Raw genomic sequence first — 19,382 nt, 5'->3', positions numbered from 1 at the left:
TTACCATCCCTCTTGCCTGCTCTCCAATGGTAGGGTTATGGGTGTGAGCCACCGTACCTGGCTGAGGCAGTATTATTATCTTGGTTTTGGGTTAGCATAATGAAACTTGAAGAAGTGACCTACCAAAGGTCAGTCCATTTGAGAGCAAACAGTCCAGAACTTCAGGCTGATACTGTGTCATATTACATGGGTCCATTTTCTAAATTCCTATGTAAAATTTTGTTTAAATTGCTAAAGAACTTTTTAAAGATTTCTCTATTTTTAGTGTATGTGTGTTTTACCTGCACATACTATGTATGTACCTGGTGCCAGTGGAGGCCAGAAGAGGCCATTGGATCCCCTGGAGCTGGCACTATAGATGGCTGTGAGCCACTATTTGGGTGCTGGGAATCCCGGGTCCTCCTCAGGAGTAGTGTGCACTCCTCACCACAGCGCATCTCCAGCTCCAGAAGAACTGTTATTCTTATGCCTCAGAATAACGTGTCTCACACCACTTAGAATTGAGGCTGAGAGCTCTTGATGTATGTACACTGTCAAGGACATTTGTCAAGTTTCATCCTTCATTTACTTCATGAGGCTCTGATCCAGGGGCCTGCGAAAGTCTCTTGAGGAGTCACGTGTCCTCGGGTTTCACCAGTTTTCACGGCACTGAAGCAATCACCAGTGGGTTGAGAATTTCATCCTAGACGGCCGAATGAAGCTGGTGTCTACGCCAGTGACTTTGCTTCACAGGGTCGATGGCTGCAATGAATTACACACATTCTCTGCTTTTAAAAGATCTGGTAAAGTCAATGTGCAGCGGACAGAGGGTCTATTTAAAGTAGCTCTGTACTGTTGCTACTTTAAAAACAAACAAAACACTATCTCCTCCACTGAGGGGGTAACGCATTATTGGCTTTTCCTGAACTAGACCCCGACACTTCAATTCACCTAACATCTTCTAGAGTGGTATTTTGGAATCTCAGCACAAGTTTTCACATACACTCCTAACCACGAACATTTCCTACAGTGATGGTGTCATTGTGTGTCTTCCAGTCAGAAGCCCTGCCCTTCCTTTGGTTAATTGGTTGTATACCTGGTGGTATATAACAGTTATCCATCCCCATTCTGTTCTCTCCCTCCAAGCTTGGCACACTCATTCAGTCGTTAATCCACCTTATGGCCAGTGTCTGTCAAAGACGAATGTTCCATTTCATCTTTGAGACATGACTTCAGAAACCTGTTTGTGTTGCTTACGAAACCTAGCCCAGGCTTCAAATGCCAGATATCTTCTGTTTGGGTGTTTACTCTGTGGGTCTTTTGCTTTTATGTTGCAGGTGTTTGGAAAGAAAGTATGATATGATTTGTGAGATTTGTAGAAAGCACAGAATCATTCTTCGGCGCATCATTGGGGGCATTTTATTGACTGGTAAATACCAAAGAGCTGTGGGAATGTTGTTGTCTTTTCTTGGAATCTTTTAAGTGTTAGCTTTCTGTGTAAAGAAAGAAATCGCTCCTTCTGCTGGACCTCACAGACTTATCCAGAGAAGTGGTGAAGTCGATCGACAAGCCCCAGGAGGGAGTGCCTACACAGATCGATTGCCTACCTTGTTCATGAAGCCAGCCAGAAGTTTTGTTTTTGAGTCTCCTACTGTCTTAGTCCACTTTCTTTGCTGTAATTGAATACTGTAGGCTCAGTCACAGAGTTCTCCAGGTTGTGGAACACAGTCCGGGATTATGGTGCCAGCACTGGTGAGGGCCTTCTACTCCATTGTAACATGGAGGGGGCTTTGCAGCATGGGATAACAAATATTGACCCATGTCTCTATTGCTCTTTTTAAAGCCACTAGTAACATCATGGAGGCTCCGCCCTTAGGATCCATCCAATTCCAATTACCTCCTCAAAGCCCCACCTCTGCTACTATCACTATATTAATGTGGGGATCAAGTTTCCAACACACAGACTTTGGGGGGATACATTCAAACCATAGTACTACCTTATTCCTGGGACTCACAAAGCCCTTGTTATTGTGACATGCTTTTGAGGAAGTGCATTGGCTAATGCAAATCCAGAATACCTGGGCAACTGGCAGACTTTGCAATGAACACCAGGTTAAACAAGAACAAAAAGTAATTGTAGGAGTGAATACAAAGTAAGACCCAGGGCATTTATCCTACAGGCACATGAAAATGTACCCTGATTTTTGTCTTCCCTAAACAAAAGTCTTCAAAGCTCATTGTAAAAAAAAAAACTTTGTCTATAAAATGTGAACCTTCACACTAAGCCCATAGGCATTTGTAAAGAATGCTACACCTCCAAAGCCAAGAGTTGTGTTGGTGTTCAAACAGCTGGAACAGGAATAGCAAGGGTTAACCATCTTTCCTCTGGCAGGGCAGAGAGCCTTTTTAGGTCTGGCCATATTGGACCTTCAGCCGCAGATAATATGTGAATAGAAAGGCACAGCTGTGGAGCAATACTGCTTGATTGGAGGGTACAAGTACACACAGCAAATGCCACTGATCTTGCCACCTCCCTAGGAGCAAGTCAGACTTAACCTGTGGGCCATTGTTTGCTGACTTTTTAGGATAAGAAACTTTATTTTATTTTTTTGAGGCAAGGTCTCACTGTATAACCCTTGGAGTCCTAGAACTTATTATGTAGACCAGGCTAGCCTTGCACTCAGAGAGATCCACCTATCTCTGTCTCCCAAGTGCTGGGATTAAAGGTGTGCACTACCACACCTGGTATTCTTATCCTGGAACCTGTTCTTTAAATGCAGCAGTAGTGACTAAGTGTCAGGATTCAAAAACTAAGAAGGTGCTGTAAGAGGAAAACAAAAACAAAAACAGCATCCTTTCTCCAACATGGTGAAATCTTAGGGACTTGCTTGAAAGAAAAGCACAGGGCTCAGCTAACAAGACTGTATCCACACTAAAGTATTCAGTAGATACTTAAGCCTCCCCTTGCCCAGGGGAAGGACCCAGGTGGGAAGCCCAGGACCGCTGGTTTGGTAACACTCACCGTCTGGATTTGCCTCCTGGACAGGTTTCCTGGCTTTGTTGATTGCAGCCTGTGTACTGAACTTCCACAGAGCCCTTCCTCTTTTTGTTATCACCGTGGTTACCATCTTCTTTGTTATCTGGGATCACTTGATGGCCAAATATGAGCAGCGAATTGAAGAGTTCTTGTCTCCAGGCAGAAGGCTTCTCAACAGACATTGGTTCTGGTTGAAATGGTAAATATCACTTTTTCTCCTACTGCAGTGGAGGTATGTTGGCTCTCTCCAACACTCTTCCAAAAATGTATTCTAAAATTCCATCCTCATTTATGGGATATTGATGCTAGAAATAACTGATGCTAGGCAATCAGTTATAGTGCCTCCATTTGACAAGCAAGAAATGAAGACCAGGCTGAGATAATGGATTATGGGGAAGTTATTCAAGTGTACTACCAAGCCCCTTGGTTCAATGGTAAATATCCAAAGACAATTTGCTTATCTTCATGTCTGTATTAGAGAGATACCTAGGTATCTACATATTAAGAATTAGCCAAGAACATAGGACAATGCAATGTTCTAGTCACACAGGGATGGCATGAGCTCTCTTTCCACCTTGTCAGTAGAATGAGATCATGATCAATCAGTAATGTCTGTCTTGCCCCAGGTCAGAGAACAGCTGCACAATGCCGTCTGGTTTCAGTGCTGATTTTAGATTGGTTTATAAGTACAAAACAGTAAAGACTGATGACAATGTGATCTTGCATTTTTTCTAACCTTTTCCCTTTTGTATAATTATGCATAATATTGTTAAATTCTTCTACAAAATAGAAATCATAGATTAGATTCTATCTTGAATATGCTTTATTCCACTTATTATTTATTATTATTATTAGTTTATTTATCCATAGTTTTCAAACAGGAAATGAAGACCAAGATGAGATGATAACTCAGGGTTTTGTTTGGGGTTGTGTGTGTGTGTGTGTGTGTTTTCAATGCACAATGAAGATACACAATATTTTTATATACTAAGTTGGACCAACTGGTATCCCATTATTTGCATTTATTTATTGGCTACTGAATTCAGTAATTTTTAGATTAGGTTTTCAATTCCTCTCATTTATTTCTATGTCTTTTGCTCCTTAAAAACTAGATCTTGCTGGGCAGTGTTGGCATACACCTTTAATCCCAGCAGAGGCAGGCAGATCTCTGAGTTCAAGGCCAGCCTGATCTACAAAGTGAGTTCCAGGACAGTCAGGTCTACACAGGGAAACCCTGTATCAAAAAAAAAAATCAAAAACAAACAAAAAAACCTAGATCTCTAAAAATCCACTTGATGCTGAAGGTCTAGCACACCAGTTTCTGTGTCAGCTATGTACTAAAATTATGACATTTTTATTTCCCTCATCCCATTTTATTTAGTGGGAAATATCTATCTTCTATGTTGTACAAAAATGTAAAGATTTCAGTTTGGGATGTTCCTTCCATCCCTGGCTAGAGAAGACTCAGACAAACGCCCCATCTTTTCTCTCTCCCCATGTCCTGATTCTAGGCTTGCCTCACAGCCAGTGCCAAGATGAGGACATGGATAGCTCTGACTCAGGGAGGGGCTTCCTGCTCTAGGAATGGGTCTGGCTCCTCAGGACCTAACTCCCCCTTAAAGGGACCCACATTCCACAATGACCCCCAGGGCTTTTCTTTGACTTTTTGCCATGGGATCTCCTCTCCTTAGAGATGGCCCTGCTGGGCAGTTCACAGGGCTGGTTCTCTCCTCTCCTTAGAGATGGCCCTGCTGGGCAGTTCACAGAGCTGGTTCTCTCCATTGAGAACCGCGTGGGCCACTCTGGACACATCACCCACCTTCATCTAGTTCACCAGGACAGTGCATTCGCCACATACTCCTTATTGCCTTCAGAGTCATGAGTCACCTGTCATGTCCACCAGACTCTCATGAGGGAAGACAGGACGCACAGTCTGACTCAGCTCTGCCGAGGTCCCCCAAATACAGAAAACATGTTCTTTCATGAAGGAAGGAAGGCAATACCCATCCCAAAAAGGACAGAGGGAGACTATCATGTCTCTCAAAGACCTTTAAACAGAGACCAGACACTCCTGTACAAACAGCCATTCTCCTCTCTGATGCTCATCTTTGAACTTATGAGGGTCTGCGCTGGAAGGTAAGAGGGACGCATGTGACTATAGCCACGACTGACTGAAAGCACAGCTTCCGGTCTGGAGTGTGTTACCTCATCGTCAGCTTTCACTTGTTAGTGTAAGCCTCATCATGTTGCTCAGGTTGTCACAATAAAGGACAGCAGCTCCTTCCTTCCATTCTCGCAGGGTGATGTGGAGCTCATTGATCCTGGCGGTTATTTTCTGGTTGATCCTCGACACTGCCAAATTGGGCAAACAGCATCTGGTATCCTTTGGTGGACTCATAATGTACATTGTGCTGTTATTTCTATTTTCCAAACATCCAACCAGAGTAAGTACAAACTGGTCATGGGAAGAGGGGATGCATGAGACTCCAAAATAATGAATGGGAAAGAATCTAACTATGAAAATTTTTTTCTCCCCCACCCCCATGTGAGTCCTTAAGGTGGCAAGGGTGCTTGTCTGACTGTTTTATTTCTAGTAATTTCCAGTTATACAAGTAAAATACTCCTCGTGTCCACTCAGGTTCCTTTCCTGTCAAACACACAGGAAAACTCATTCCCTTTGGCCCATTTTATACTCAGTCCTGTACTTTTTAGTTTTGAGATGGGAACTTGTATATCCCAGGCTAGCCTCAAACTCTCTCAAGGATGACCTTGAACTTCTGATCCTCCTGCTTCCTCAGTATTGGAATTCAAAGCAGGTGCCATAATGCCCAGTTTATAGGGGACTGGGGATTGAACCTAAGGCTTTGCGCATGCTAACTAAGTCCTCCAGCAACTGAGCTATGTCTCTCATAAAATTCAATCCTGTATTTTATGAAAATTCTGTTTATGATTTGGGCTTTTTCATTCTCAAAATTTGTCCTGATACACTCTTCCCCTGTTGTATCCAATTCTCACTCCCCTTCCATATATATATATATATATATCAGCCTTCAGCCCATGAAATGGGTATGAATTCTGGGACTAAAATCTTTTGCCTGCACCATGACAAGCTGTAGAAGTCCTTTCTGGCTAAAAGGATGACCCACGGAAAAAGCATTAATCAGAGAACAAGTTGACCTAATACAAGGAAAATTATTTGCCCTGCTCAGGTGAATATCTCCATTCTCTGTGCCATCAATCCCAAGTTTTTAGGTCACTCGTTTCTGCTACGAGATAAACGTAGATGACAGTCCATTTCCTCTGTCATCCTAGGTCTGCATTAGAGGTCATTGCTTCCTTTATTATGGAACAAGAGTCCCTTACTCGGGCCAAATTTCATCTAATTCACTTATAAATTGTCAGATAAACAAGCTTTGAACACAGAAAAATCAATTTCTACCTTTCCATTTTCCAAATGGAGAAATAGTTGTACATGTAACATTTACAATTTGACCAGGTGTCTCAGAGACGATTCTCTGTGCCCAAGTCATTTATCAGGACTTCATAATTACATACTTTTTCAGATTTTGCACCAAGGTTTATAAAGAGTGGATACAGCCCTGATATATATTACAGAATGTCTCTCTATCTAAACATTCTCTGAGGTCTCTCTTTGTAGTGAGTGGTGGGTGAATGCAGACTTGCAGCTGCCGGTGGTGCTAAGAATGAGTGGTGGCTGAGAGCCCAGCTCTAAATAAGACCTCTATAACATCCCCTCTGAGGCTCAGAGAACACCGGAAAAGGGTGCAAGAAGAATGGGCGATCCAGAGAAAGAAAGAAGGGCTTTGAAATGTCATCCTGGACACAACACAATCACTGCATTGAATTTACTTCTGTGGGGCCTGTCTTAGTTTCATTTCTTGTTGCTTTGACAAGTACCCCAACAAAATCAACTTCAGAAAGAAAAGGTTTATTTTGTTCACAATTCCAGGTTATAATCCATCATTGTGGGAAAATTAAAATGGCGGGAACTTCATGAAGCAGCTAGTCATATTATTCACAGTCAAGAGCGGAGAGCAATAAATCAATGCATTCATGCCTGAACTCAGCTCCCTTCTCCATCCTTACTCAGAAGAGACTGTGTAGGGAATGGTGCCACCCACAGTAGGCAAATCTTCCCACTTCAATTAATATAATAAAGATAATCCCTAACAAATACAGCCATAGTCAACCTAATCTGGACAATCCTTCATTGAGACTCTTCCCAGATAGTTCTATGTGTGTCATATTTATGATTAAAATCATCAGTCCCATTACTATAGGCTACTGATAAATTCCAGGAGAGGTGAGGTCATTGTGTTCAGTTGTGCCACCCACTGCTGAACCCACCAGACCCCATGGATCGCTCCAAATCCATGGTCACACCGACAACCCTGTTTAAACTGAGTGAGTTATGAAACAAAGCAAATAGGAATGTGAGAAAGAGATTTGTAAGGATGAGCAGGATAGACAGGGCTGGGAGAGAGACAGGCAAGGCTAGGGAGTGAGAGTAATCGGCGTGATTATATACATGTATGAAATTGTCAAAGAGCAAATTTAATCAATTAGAAAACAATCCTCTGCTTCTGGCTGCTTGGCCTCCCCAGCCACATGTCACATATGAGAATGTTCCTAAGGGAACAGTGGCCTCTTGGACGTCTATGTTGAGGTCATCATTAACTTCCTAATAAGATAACTATGACCAAAATGTGTCTGCTGCCATTTCTGAAAGCTCTGTATGCCCAATTTTGGTTGTTCATGCAAGCCTCATCACAATGTTGAAGTTAGCACGATATTTAACGGTCTCCATCTTTCTCCACAGGTTTACTGGAGGCCTGTCTTTTGGGGAATTGGATTACAGTTTCTTCTTGGGCTCTTAATTCTAAGGACTAAGCCTGGATTTATTACTTTTGATTTCCTGGGAAAACAAGTTCAGGTGAGCAGTTCAAAAGAGAGCTGAGTGATCTGGAACAGGAGGTCAGGAGTTCAAAACCAGCCTTTGCTACAAGGCAAGTGAGAAGCCAACCTGAGCCTCATGAGACTTTGTCAAAAAAAAAAAAAAAAAAAAAAAAAAACACTTGTACTTGTACATTTACATTTAACGTTTGGGAAGTGTGGCCCTCAGGACTTTTTTAAGTAGGTAATTCATCTGTAATATTGTGCCCTAACTGTAATTCCATAGCACAGGTTAGGCTGCTGCTTGTATCACATGTTCACCTGTGTAGTTGATTGAGCCTGCTGCGCCCCCACCTGTGTCATCCATTGGCCACACCCTGACCCCTACCGCCCCATCATCCCCCAAGGGGTGCCAAACTTCTGAGACAGTTCCCCAAAACAGAGAAAGAGCCTTTCTCTGCATCTAGTGGTAACTAGAGTCACCCTCATACAGCACCCATGGCTTATTGGAGCTCATGACCACAGTCCATGCAAGTCAGACTAAGTGTCAGAAATGGCAGGAAGTCTACATGTAGGGATGATTCAAAAGAAGGAATTCATAGCACTCACTAGAGCATCAATGCTGAGAATATTGACTTCCCAAGTCTGCTTAATGAGTGTGCTGGCCCAGCTATCCTCTGCAGGGCCTCAGGTTCGTCTGTGGCTCGTAGTACTGGTTCATGGTTTGTAATGACCTCTCTCTCTCTTGGACTCAGACTTTCCTGGGGTACACTGATACTGGAGCTATGTTTGTCTTCGGTGAGAAGTATACAGACCACTTCTTCGCATTTAAGGTAACTCCAGACACCTTTTCTCTGCCTGCTTATTAAAGTGAAAAGAACACTAATGCTGAGACAAAATGTGTTTTTAGGGGTATTATTAATAGATTTTTCTAAATTAGGTCTTGTACAGATTTTTTGGGCATCTTCTTTTTTTTAAGATTTATTTTATTTATTACATATACAGCATTCTGTCTGCTTGCAGGCCAGAAGAGGGCACCAAATCTCTTTATAGATTATTGTGAGCCATCATGTGGTGCTGGGAATTAACTCAGGACCTCTGGAAGAACAGTCAATGCTCTTAACCTCTGAGCCATCTCTCCAGGCCCTTTCCCAGCATCTTGCCTCTGACCAGTTAGCTATGGATTGTGGGGGAAGGGCGAGGTAGGGCAGGGTCCGAGAAGGGAGCCATTACTTCTGTTATGGGTGTCCCATTTTAATGACTTCATCTCATCTTTTTCTTTATTTATTTTATTTAATGGGTATGAGTGTTTTGTTTGCATGTATGTATATGCATCACATGCATACATTGCCCACAGAGGCCAAAAGAAGACATTAAATCTCATGGGACTGGAGTCATAGGCAATTGCCATGTAGTAATTGTATCCTCTGCAAGAGCAGCAAGTGTCCTTAACCACTGAGCCACCTCTCAGTCCCCAACTTCCTCTGATCTTAATTACTTCCCAAAGACTCCATCCCAGACATATCACCATTGAATTTAGGAAATATTTAAATATCCACCACATGGACTTTAGGAGACACATCCAAAGTACCTCAATAAAGAACTAAAGAGTTGGAGGCTGTCCAGAGGGCAAACGCTGGATAGAAGCAGTCGTTAGCTCAGAGGGACTTTGCTTCTATTACGATGTTTCGAGGGCCAAAAGGGAGGCAGAGGGGAAGCTTAGTGGGAAACTCGTGGTACTTTTTGCATTGACCAGTGGCCACGTCTGTGCCCATCCCCCCCCCCAGGTCCTGCCAATCGTGGTTTTCTTCAGCACCGTGATGTCTGTGCTCTACTATGTGGGGCTGATGCAATGGATCATCAGAAAGGTACTGGGGTGCTGGGCTGTTGAAAATGACCTCTCTCTCTTGAACTCAGACTTTGCTGGGGTACACTTGGCTGATGTAGAGTTAGTTCAGTCAAAGTCCTAACACATGTTATTCCGGCATTTACATATATCCCATTCTTTCTACAAAGACTCTCCTTTACCACCGTCTAAGTTCTTAAGTCCCAGCCCATAATCCTTCATGTGTCCATATCAAGAATTTTACCTCAGGAACCTTCAAAGGGACTTTGACTTGCAACTCACTGGATATCTCCATGAATCCATAAAAGTTACTTCTGCAGCGAGGGGACAGAGGGCAGATGCCTGCCAGGGAAGCAGCATTATTTCTCCTTGTCATAGTCAGGGCTTCCCACTGGGCTGCCAAAGGTCCTCCAGGCCTTGCAGATGGTACAGAAATAGAAACAAAAAGAAGTTGCTTTCGCTCTGGAAAGAGTTTTATAAGCATAGAATTCTTTTAAGCAAGTTAGTCGTATTCTTGTGCCCCAACAATTGAGTCCTCATCTTTATCAGCACCCAAGGGAGCTAGAGAGAGAGCACAGTGGGTAAGAACACTTTCTGCTCTGCCTGAGTTCAGCTCCCATCACTCACAACCAGGGCTCACAATCAGCTCCACTGACCTCCTCTTCTGGCCTCTGTAGGCATCTGCACACATGTGGCCTACAGCCACACAAAACATACACACACATAAATAAAAGGTAAAGGAGTGTCAGGTGGAGCAAAATGCTGGCCTCATGCCTAGAAAGCAAAATAGAGGGAGACCAACTGGATCCCCAGATCTCCCCAAGGGCGCCTTCCAACAGCTTCTGGCCTCCCCTTAGGTCCCATCCTTTAAAAGCCACCACTTCCTAATAACACTGTGGCTGTGTACCAGACATTTCACGTGTAGACATTTGGAGGCCTCTCTATATCTAACTATCCCATGAAGCCATCACAAAAGAGGAACCCCAAAAATGTGCTCATTTGAATTAAGGGAAAACATCTTCAGCCACACCCATCTTAGTATTTCCTGTGGGCTGGCCTTGAGTACCTGCCCTGAGCCTGTGTCCCCTCTTCTGCAATACAGGGAACGACAGCATCTGCTCCAAGGAGCCAGGAATAGATGGGTTACTCAGGTCTGCTGCTTATAGTCATTCTTGGACCACAGAAAAAGTTTCTGTCAATGGTAGCAATTATTTATTCATTACTTTTATTTGATCTACAGAAACCCATTTCTATAGTGATCAAAAGTAGATACAGTAGTGCAGATTTAGAGTGGGAAGGCTTGGTTGATTGGCTCTGTGGCTGGAGGAGTTCCACACATGTTTAGCCCATCACTAACCCACCATTAGTCGTTAAAGAGCCCAGTGACTTTAACGCAGATTCAATTTTTAGCTGACTGTTAAGTCTTTGCTATATAAATAGTTCTTTGCTAACTTTGTCCTTTTCTTCTTTTTAGGTTGGATGGTTAATGCTTGTCACTATGGGGTCATCTCCCATTGAGTCTGTAGTTGCTGCTGGCAACATATTTGTTGGGCAGGTAAGTTGTAATAACAAAAACTAAGCAAAGCAAAGCAGTTGCTGATAGGGATGCTCTCTTTCCAAAGCAGATAAAGATGCCCATGGATGCATCACCTCTTTAGGGTAGAGTGAAGAGTATAAAATAAGAAATCCTTAGTATCGTGTGTGTGTGTGTGTGTGTGTGTGTAGAAAGAGGAAGGGATATAGAAGCTCAGAGACAACACCATTATTTTTATCAAATCATAGGGCTTCTCGTGTACACATTCTCCACAAATCTTTTATCTATTGAGGCCTTTGGTCAAGTCTGCAGAGGGTAGTATCTGTTCACCTCAGATGGATTTCCCTGTCTGAGCTGTAGATAGTAAATAGGGACCCTCAAGTCCTTCCTACAATGCTTGTGGCAGTGAAGAAGACAGAGAAAAGCTGCCACCAACAGTCTTATTGACATGTAAACCAGCCTCATCCATGACATGTTCAGCCATTCACCTTTGCTGAGCCTGCAGAAAATGCTTTCAGGGTTTTTTCTTCTCATCAAAGATAAACTTTATTTGTTTGTTTGTTTGTTTGTTTGTTTTTGTTTTTCGAGACAGGGATTCTCTGTGTAGCTTTGTGCCTTTCCTGGAACTCGCTTTGGAGACCAGGCTGGCCTCGAACTCACAGAGTTCCACCTGCCTCTGCCTCCTGAATGCTGGGATTAAAGGCATGCACCACCACCACCCGGCCCAAAGATAAACTTTAAGGCTATGATTCTCACTTTCCTAATCCATCAGATGAATAAATACCCCCTTGCCTGAAGCTCATTAAAACAAAGAACTGTAATCCTTCAACACTGGAGCAACCGTAAGGAATGGAGAGATTAGGAATGCCACTGAGCTGCACCGCTCCAGATATATAGCTTCAGGGAAAATGAAACCCCACAATGCTGCCAGCAACACTGCCCAAAGAAAGTGGACTTGAAGCAAAAACCATGCCAGAGAAAATACATAGTCCCAAATCCCAGGCTTGCAGCTGCTCAGGGCAGGCTGAGCCTTCTGGGTAAGGCTGGCTCACTAGCCTGAAGCCGTCTTTAGTGTGTGTGGTGGTAAAAAGCTTCCTTCCCTGGGAGCTGCAATTATAATAATTATAGTCATAAAATCTCTCAGGACTAATTAAGGTGCAGTCTTGAGATGATGGCTAGTACCTGTGGGGTAAAGGGTCTCACATACTGGGTTCCCATGTAGTCTGTAAATTGAGACCCAACACATTCAATCTCACAGAACAATTAGAAATAATGAGCAGAAAATTGTAAAACAGGACGCATGTGTCTGTGGCGCTCACTTTAATAGTTAATATGCCCGAAGTACTGCTGTTATTGATGGAGAGCCCTGCATTGCAGGCTGCCTGCCTCTGTAATGAGATTCATGCCTGCTCCACTACACCCTGGCCTGTCAAAGTCTTAGTTATGAAGGGACCTATAGGTACCTGATGCTATTCTTTTTTCCATAATGGTCTCTATTTCCACAAAACATGTTTGATTCTGTCAAGATCAACCTGGAAGATGGAAAGTTACAGTGGTTTGGAAATCCCCACTCTGTAAGGAGACTACTAGGTAGAATTACTTGGCCAATATTCAGGAATCACCTGGAAAGCTGTCAAAGGACAGACTTGGGTTGGGAGGGGGAGCAACCTTAGCGCTTCTGACTCCAGCTGGAGGACTTGCATTTCCAGAGTTCTTGGTGACACTGGAGACGATCTAAGAGTCTAACAACTGCAATAGGGAATACAACATTAAACATCTGAAAGCTAACATTTAACATTTGTTTCCAGACAGAATCTCCACTACTGGTCCAACCATATTTACCACATGTCACCAGGTCAGAACTCCATGCCATTATGACAGCTGGCTTTGCTACGATCGCTGGAAGCGTATTGGGTGCCTACATCTCTTTTGGGGTAAGAATGTTTGGTATATAACTAACTGAAGTAAATTCGATCTCTCACTTTTTATTTATTGTTTCCTTTTCTTTCTTGTTGCTGTTGGAAAATGACACCAAGAAAGCATCCCCCTTGTTAGCGTGACAAAAGCAGCCACTGTTGCTTTGGCATTTGAACACAGTGACCCCAAGGAGACTGGGGGCTTTGCTGTCGTACTCCTGCCACCTTCCTACAATTGTACCTAACCACAACAGGGTGATAGCATTTTATTTTTATTTGGTTTTTCAAGACAGGGTTTCTCTGTGTAGTTTTGGTGCCTGTCCTGGATCTCACTCTGTAGACCAGGCTGGCCTCGAACTCACAGAGATCCACCTGCCTCTGCTTCCCGAGTGCTGGGATTAAAGGTGTGCGCTGCCACCACTGCACGACACAAAGTGATGGTATATGACAAGGTTATTTGCCTAAAAATTTCAATCTGGGGGAAATAACAAAACCCATTATTGACATCAACAAAGACAGTCCAAACCAGTGAATCTCAACCTGTGGGTCATGACCCCTTTGGGGGAGTGAAAGATCCTTTCACAGGGATCACCTAAGACCATTGGAAAACACAGATGTTTACATTACAATTCCTAACAGTAGCAAAATTACAGTTATGAAGTAGCATTTAAAATAATTTTATGATTGGGGGTCACCACAACATGAGGAACTGTATTAAAGGGTCACAGCATTAGGAAGTTGTAAGAACCCTGGTCTAAACGAAGGGTAAGCAAATCATATCCCATGAGCCAAATATAGATCCTGCTAGATTTTTCTAGAAGGCTTTGTTGAAAACGAGATTCTCCTATTCTTTTGTTTTGTGTGGTTGAATAGTTTGACCATCAAAGCCAAATATATTTACCTGACCCTTTGGAAAGAAAGGGCTTCTTATGCAGAGCAGTGTTCTTAAACCTTGATTCATTAGGGTCCCCTGGAAATTTAGTAAAGTTCCTAATTTTCTGGCACACACCCATGAGTAATTAAAGAAGAATTTCTTGGAATGAGACCTAGTCATCAATATTTTTTGGCAAACTTGAATTCTGAGAGCTGGTGGACACTTTTTAAGACTGGCACATGCTGTGGCCCCACATTGATACAGAACCTAGCAGGGAAATTAGCAATGCAGTGTGCATCAGGATTTCTTAGAAGATATGTGAACTTCATACCAGATCTTCACAAAGACCCGGAGTAGGAAAAGGGGAAAAAATCATGGGCTGCTATGAGAATAAGCAATCTATGAAGTTCACAAATGGTCTACCCTCCCCTGCTGTAGGTAGGAACGCTGTCTTCATCAATGAGCTGGGTGTAATGGTAATGGGAGTGGGGGAGACACTGTTTCTGGGACTCTGAAAATATAGTCAGGATTCTCTAAAGGAACCGAGCTGACAGAATGAAGTGTGTGTGTGTGTGTGAGTGTGTGTGTGTGTGTGTGTGTACATATGTAGATATGATCTATTAGACTGGCCTGTAGGATATGGTCCAGGCAGTTCAACAATGGCCGTCTTACACTAAAGAGGCCCTGAGCACAGCAGTTGTTCAGTCCATGAGCCAGCTGTCTCAGCTATCCCAACCTGGTCCTGAAGACGCAGAGGATTCCTGGCAAGCAGCTGGTCTTTCGGTTTACACTGGAAGCCAGATGAAGTAGGTTGTAATACCAGTGGAAGAATGCCACAGCAAACAGATACATGGACTCGCCATTGAGAGTGAGAGCAGGCAGGCAAAAAGCCAAGCTGGCTTCCATGTCCTTTCACCTGGGCTGCAAGTGAGGTCCACAGTTAGTGTGAATCATTCTGCTTCGAATAATCTGATCAAGAAAATCACTCACAGGAGTGGCCTGAGGCCTGGGTTTTAGTTTATGCTAGATGTAGTATCTTGGTTAGGGTTTCTATTGCTGCAAAGAGACACCACGGCAGTGACAGCTCTTATAGAGGAAAAACATTTCATTGGGGTGGCTTATGTTTTCAGAGGTTTAGTCCATTATCATCATGGTGGGACATGGTGGTGTGCAGACAGACATGGTGCTGGAGAAGTAGCTTAGAGTCCTACATCTTGTAGGCAACAGGAAGTGGTCTGAGACACTGGGCAGTATCTTGAGCATATATGAAACCTCAAACCCGCCTCCACAGTGACACACTTCCTCCAACAAGGCCACACTTCCTCCAACAAGGCCACACTTCCTCCAACAAGGCCACACTTCCTCCAACAAGGCCACACTTCCTCCAACAAGGCCATGCCCCCTAATAGTGCCTCTCCCTTTGGGTACCATTTTCTTTCAAACCACCACAAGTCAAGTTGACAACCAAGATGAGCCCTTGCCGAAGGGGAGAAAATCCAGAACAATTCTAGTGTGGAGTAGGTGAGAAGGGACTAGACATACAATGAGGAAAGGAGAAATACTTCACACAACAAAGGGAGAGAGGATGAGTTAATGATGTGTAAGAGAGAAGAGGCAGGAAGAGTAGGCACTGTCCATCTCTGTCCTTTCTCCACGTCCTTCCGCCTCGCACACCCCCATCTGAACTGGAAATGTGACAGAATATGGACTGTAGGGCCAGCTGAATGTTCAGAGATAGCAAAGGAGTTGAGAAGTCTTTGAAAATTCTTACAATGCAGGATTAGTTCTCATCTCAAATAATCAGATTTAAGTTTCGTGCTTTTCCCAAGGAGGTGTCAGGTGACATGAATTCCTGTCTTGTCCTCTGCTCCAGTAGGATGGGGCACACTGGGAATGGCTGTTCTTCCAGACCTCCTAGGAAACACTGTTCTCTGGCCCAAGATCAACCTCTTCCTCTCCACCACAGGTGTCAGCCACACACTTGCTAACCGCCTCGGTCATGTCGGCGCCGGCATCCCTGGCTGTGGCCAAACTCTTTTGGCCTGAAACAGAAAAACCCAAAGTGACCCTCAAGAATGCCATGAAAATTGAAAGTGGGTAAGTCGACATGTCACCTAATTAATAATTGTACGGGCTAGGGATGCCAAAATCGACTTTGATAATAGCAAGAAAGCACAGCCAATCTTGGCATCAGAACGGTATTACATTTAATTTCACAGTGACTTCTTAGAGTTTAAGGAACAAAACAAACTCTTTCCATACTCAGGAGAGCCTTTTCAAACATCTGCTTCTTAAGTGCCCGTGATAAAGGTGATTCTGAGCAAATACACCCAGTGTTCCCTGAGCCCTGCTCTAACACTGTTGGGAAGTCACAGGTGACTGTTTCCAAGGTCCCTTGTGGAATAAAAAAGCCGCTTCATTTTCCTCTGCTCTATGAAAAAGAAATACAAAGTGGCAGAGGAAGCGCAGGAGCGAAGATATTTATAAGTATCTCACATGTCACATAACTTAACCAGCGCGTGTCTGAGCTTCACCCCTTATTCACATGGAAATAGTCATAACCAGAAGTATGAAAAGAACCTGTCAAAGGGATTAAATAAAGGGTGGGCATCCCTAACCCAGAAATCTGAAATCCAAACCGCTCTGAAACCTGAAATTGCGAGCTCTGTCACGATGGCACCAGTGGAAAATCCATGCCGCCCAGCTCTGTTTTAGGCGCGGGTTATTTAAGATAGTGTATAGGGCTTTGCAGGAGGGCTCGGCAGGTAAAGCCACTCACAGTGCAAACCTGGAGACCTGCGTTTGGTCCCCAGAGTGGAGGGAGAGAAGTAACTCCACGGAGTTGTCCTATGACCTCGGCCATACACATCATGCTCACACGAAAAGTAATAGCAAATAATAAATATTTAATTACTCTCAAGTCGTGTATTAGGTATATATGAGATATCAGTTAATATAGTTAGATTTTAAGCCTTACCCTCCTTCTACAAAACTCCTTGTTATGGATAATGCAACTATCTCAAACACCAAAATAGGAAACACTTTTGGTCTAAATAATTGGGATAAAGAATAGCATCCTGAAGGTTCTACTTAGAGTCAGACCATGAAGATTTGCTTAGTATATTACATAAGGTATGTTATGTAAGGATACAGCCATGTAGGTGAGTGATAAAGAAAATGGAGGGATGGATAGATTTAGGGGTAGGCTTCTGAGATTACAGGGGTAAATGGGAAGTCAGAGACGAGCCCACAGAGAGATTCAATCTTTTTGGGGGGAGGGGCTTAAGACAAGGTTTCTTCATGTAGCCTTGGCCATCCTGAAACAAGTTCTATAGGTTGAGACCAGGTTGGCCTCAAACTCACAGAGATCCGCCTGCCTCTGCCTCCCAAGTACTGGGATTAAAGGCGTGCGTGCCGCCCAGTGATTCAATCTTAACCATGTGGCAGTGATACAGGCTTTCTTTCAACTGCTAGTTTTTGGTTTTTCGAGACAGGGTTTCTCTGTGTAGCTTTGCGCCTTTCCTGGAACTCGCTTTGGAGACCAGGCTGGCCTCGAACTCACAGAGATCTGCCTGCCTCTGCCTCCCGAGTGCTGGGATTAAAGGCGTGTGCCACCACCGCCCGGCTCAACTGCTAGTTTTTAGAGCCAGGAGATTTTATAAATATTCCCTGGTGCTATTTTTGATAAATAGTTTTTAAACTTATACAATTTTGTCACTTCTTGTTTTTTTTAATTATAATTGCCCCCAATTTAAAAAGCACTATTGGATTAGGGGTGGGAATGGGTATGTATACTTAGTGTGCATGAAGTAGAGTGGAGTCCTACATCCCCACCACTGAGAATCAACAATTCTAAGCCCCATGATGATTTTGAGGCTGTAAGTGACTGAGTACTCTGACGAAGAAGGCATGTGTCTAAGGGTTCACCTCTTACCCAGCAACCAAGATTGGGCCATTGCTGTGCTGAAGTATCCATCCAGAGATACTCTGTGGTAATTCTGGAATTCCCATTTTTTGATGAAGTGATTCAAGAAATTTCCTGGAGGCGGCAACACAGGGTGCATCCTCGTCCATTCCCCTGGTAGCAAACATTGCTGTGAATCTCATCGCCTTCCTGGCCTTATTGTCTTTTGTGAACTCGGCTCTGTCCTGGTTTGGAAACATGTTCGACTACCCACAGTTGAGTTTTGAGGTATGATTCTGTCGTTTTTTGTTTCTGACTATCTTTGTTTAAGTTTAGGAACCAGGTATGATAGCTCATGTCTTTAATCCCATCACTTAGGAGGCCAAGACAGGGATTGCCAAGTGTGGGCTACAGAATGAGACCTAGGCCCAGGAAACAAGTCATGAAAGTGTAGCAGCCTTTCCTAACCAACCATGTTGCACTCCCTCATACACTATAGGCAGACGTCGGTCACCCCCATCATCCCGCCCTGCACTGTCTTCTGTCACCCTCTTCCCCCAGAGCAGTCATTCATTCTCTGCTGACCTCTTCCCAAGAATACATGCTGTTTCTAACGACCCAGTTCTAACCCAATTCCTGCTTAGTGTGCTTTCTATGCTATGACAGGACACTTGATTGGGAAGCTTATAAAGAAAAAAGGATTGTCTAACTTTCTAAAGGCTAAGAATCCACAGTCAAGGGATTGTATCTGGTGAGGGTCACATGTAAGACAGAGAAGAGAAAAAGGCACATTCAAAATGGAAGGGGAACTGAGGAGCTGACCGTCTTTAAACAAATACTCTCTCAAATTAATTGATTCCACAGAGAACTAATGCAATATAAGAAAGACACTGATTTTTAAGGGCCATGTGCCCATTGATGCCACTACATGAGAATCGAGCCTTGGCACCTGTTTTCTTGAGGACTACCCACATGCTCTTGATATATAAAGACGGGCAGCTGAATGTAAGGGGTTCCTTGTGCCCAGAAGAGGCAGGAACACCCCAGTCACTAAGGGGTGGGTGGCAGAATTAGAGGCAAAGTGCTGTTTAATCCATGTCAACACCTCTGTCTCTGCAGTTCATTTGTTCCTACATCTTCATGCCCTTTTCCTTCATGATGGGAGTCGACTGGCAGGACAGCTTTATGGTCGCCAAACTCATAGGTTACAAGACATTCTTCAATGAATTTGTGGCTTATGACTACCTCTCAAAATGGATCAATTTGAGAAAAGCAGCTGGACCCAAATTTGTAAATGGCGTGCAGCAATATATGTCGGTATGTATAATTATCATACAAATGCATTGTGATTTGTTCCTCTGTCTGTCGGAAACTTGAG

General features: G+C 43.6%; 1 protein-coding gene across 2 annotated transcripts in view; it reads left to right on the top strand.

Annotated features, from left to right (window-relative positions):
• Positions 1-19,382, top strand: part of Slc28a3 (solute carrier family 28 member 3) — a 56,493-nt gene that overhangs the window by 26,522 nt on the left and 10,589 nt on the right. For both annotated transcript variants that reach the window (XM_006981683.3, XM_076573465.1), the window contains exons 4-14: positions 1,317-1,408; positions 3,026-3,215; positions 5,316-5,460; positions 7,857-7,970; positions 8,686-8,763; positions 9,718-9,798; positions 11,251-11,331; positions 13,119-13,244; positions 16,067-16,197; positions 18,124-18,292; positions 19,124-19,321. In XM_006981683.3, the coding sequence (XP_006981745.1) occupies positions 1,317-1,408; positions 3,026-3,215; positions 5,316-5,460; positions 7,857-7,970; positions 8,686-8,763; positions 9,718-9,798; positions 11,251-11,331; positions 13,119-13,244; positions 16,067-16,197; positions 18,124-18,292; positions 19,124-19,321 (1,405 nt within the window). The remainder of the gene's footprint in view (positions 1-1,316; positions 1,409-3,025; positions 3,216-5,315; positions 5,461-7,856; positions 7,971-8,685; positions 8,764-9,717; positions 9,799-11,250; positions 11,332-13,118; positions 13,245-16,066; positions 16,198-18,123; positions 18,293-19,123; positions 19,322-19,382) is intronic.

This window comes from Peromyscus maniculatus, chromosome 5 (genome assembly GCF_049852395.1).
Source record: "Peromyscus maniculatus bairdii isolate BWxNUB_F1_BW_parent chromosome 5, HU_Pman_BW_mat_3.1, whole genome shotgun sequence".
Classification (NCBI taxonomy): domain Eukaryota; kingdom Metazoa; phylum Chordata; class Mammalia; order Rodentia; family Cricetidae; genus Peromyscus; species Peromyscus maniculatus.
The sequence above is the reverse complement of the archived record's forward strand: the minus strand, read 5'-3'. Positions and strand labels throughout refer to the sequence as shown.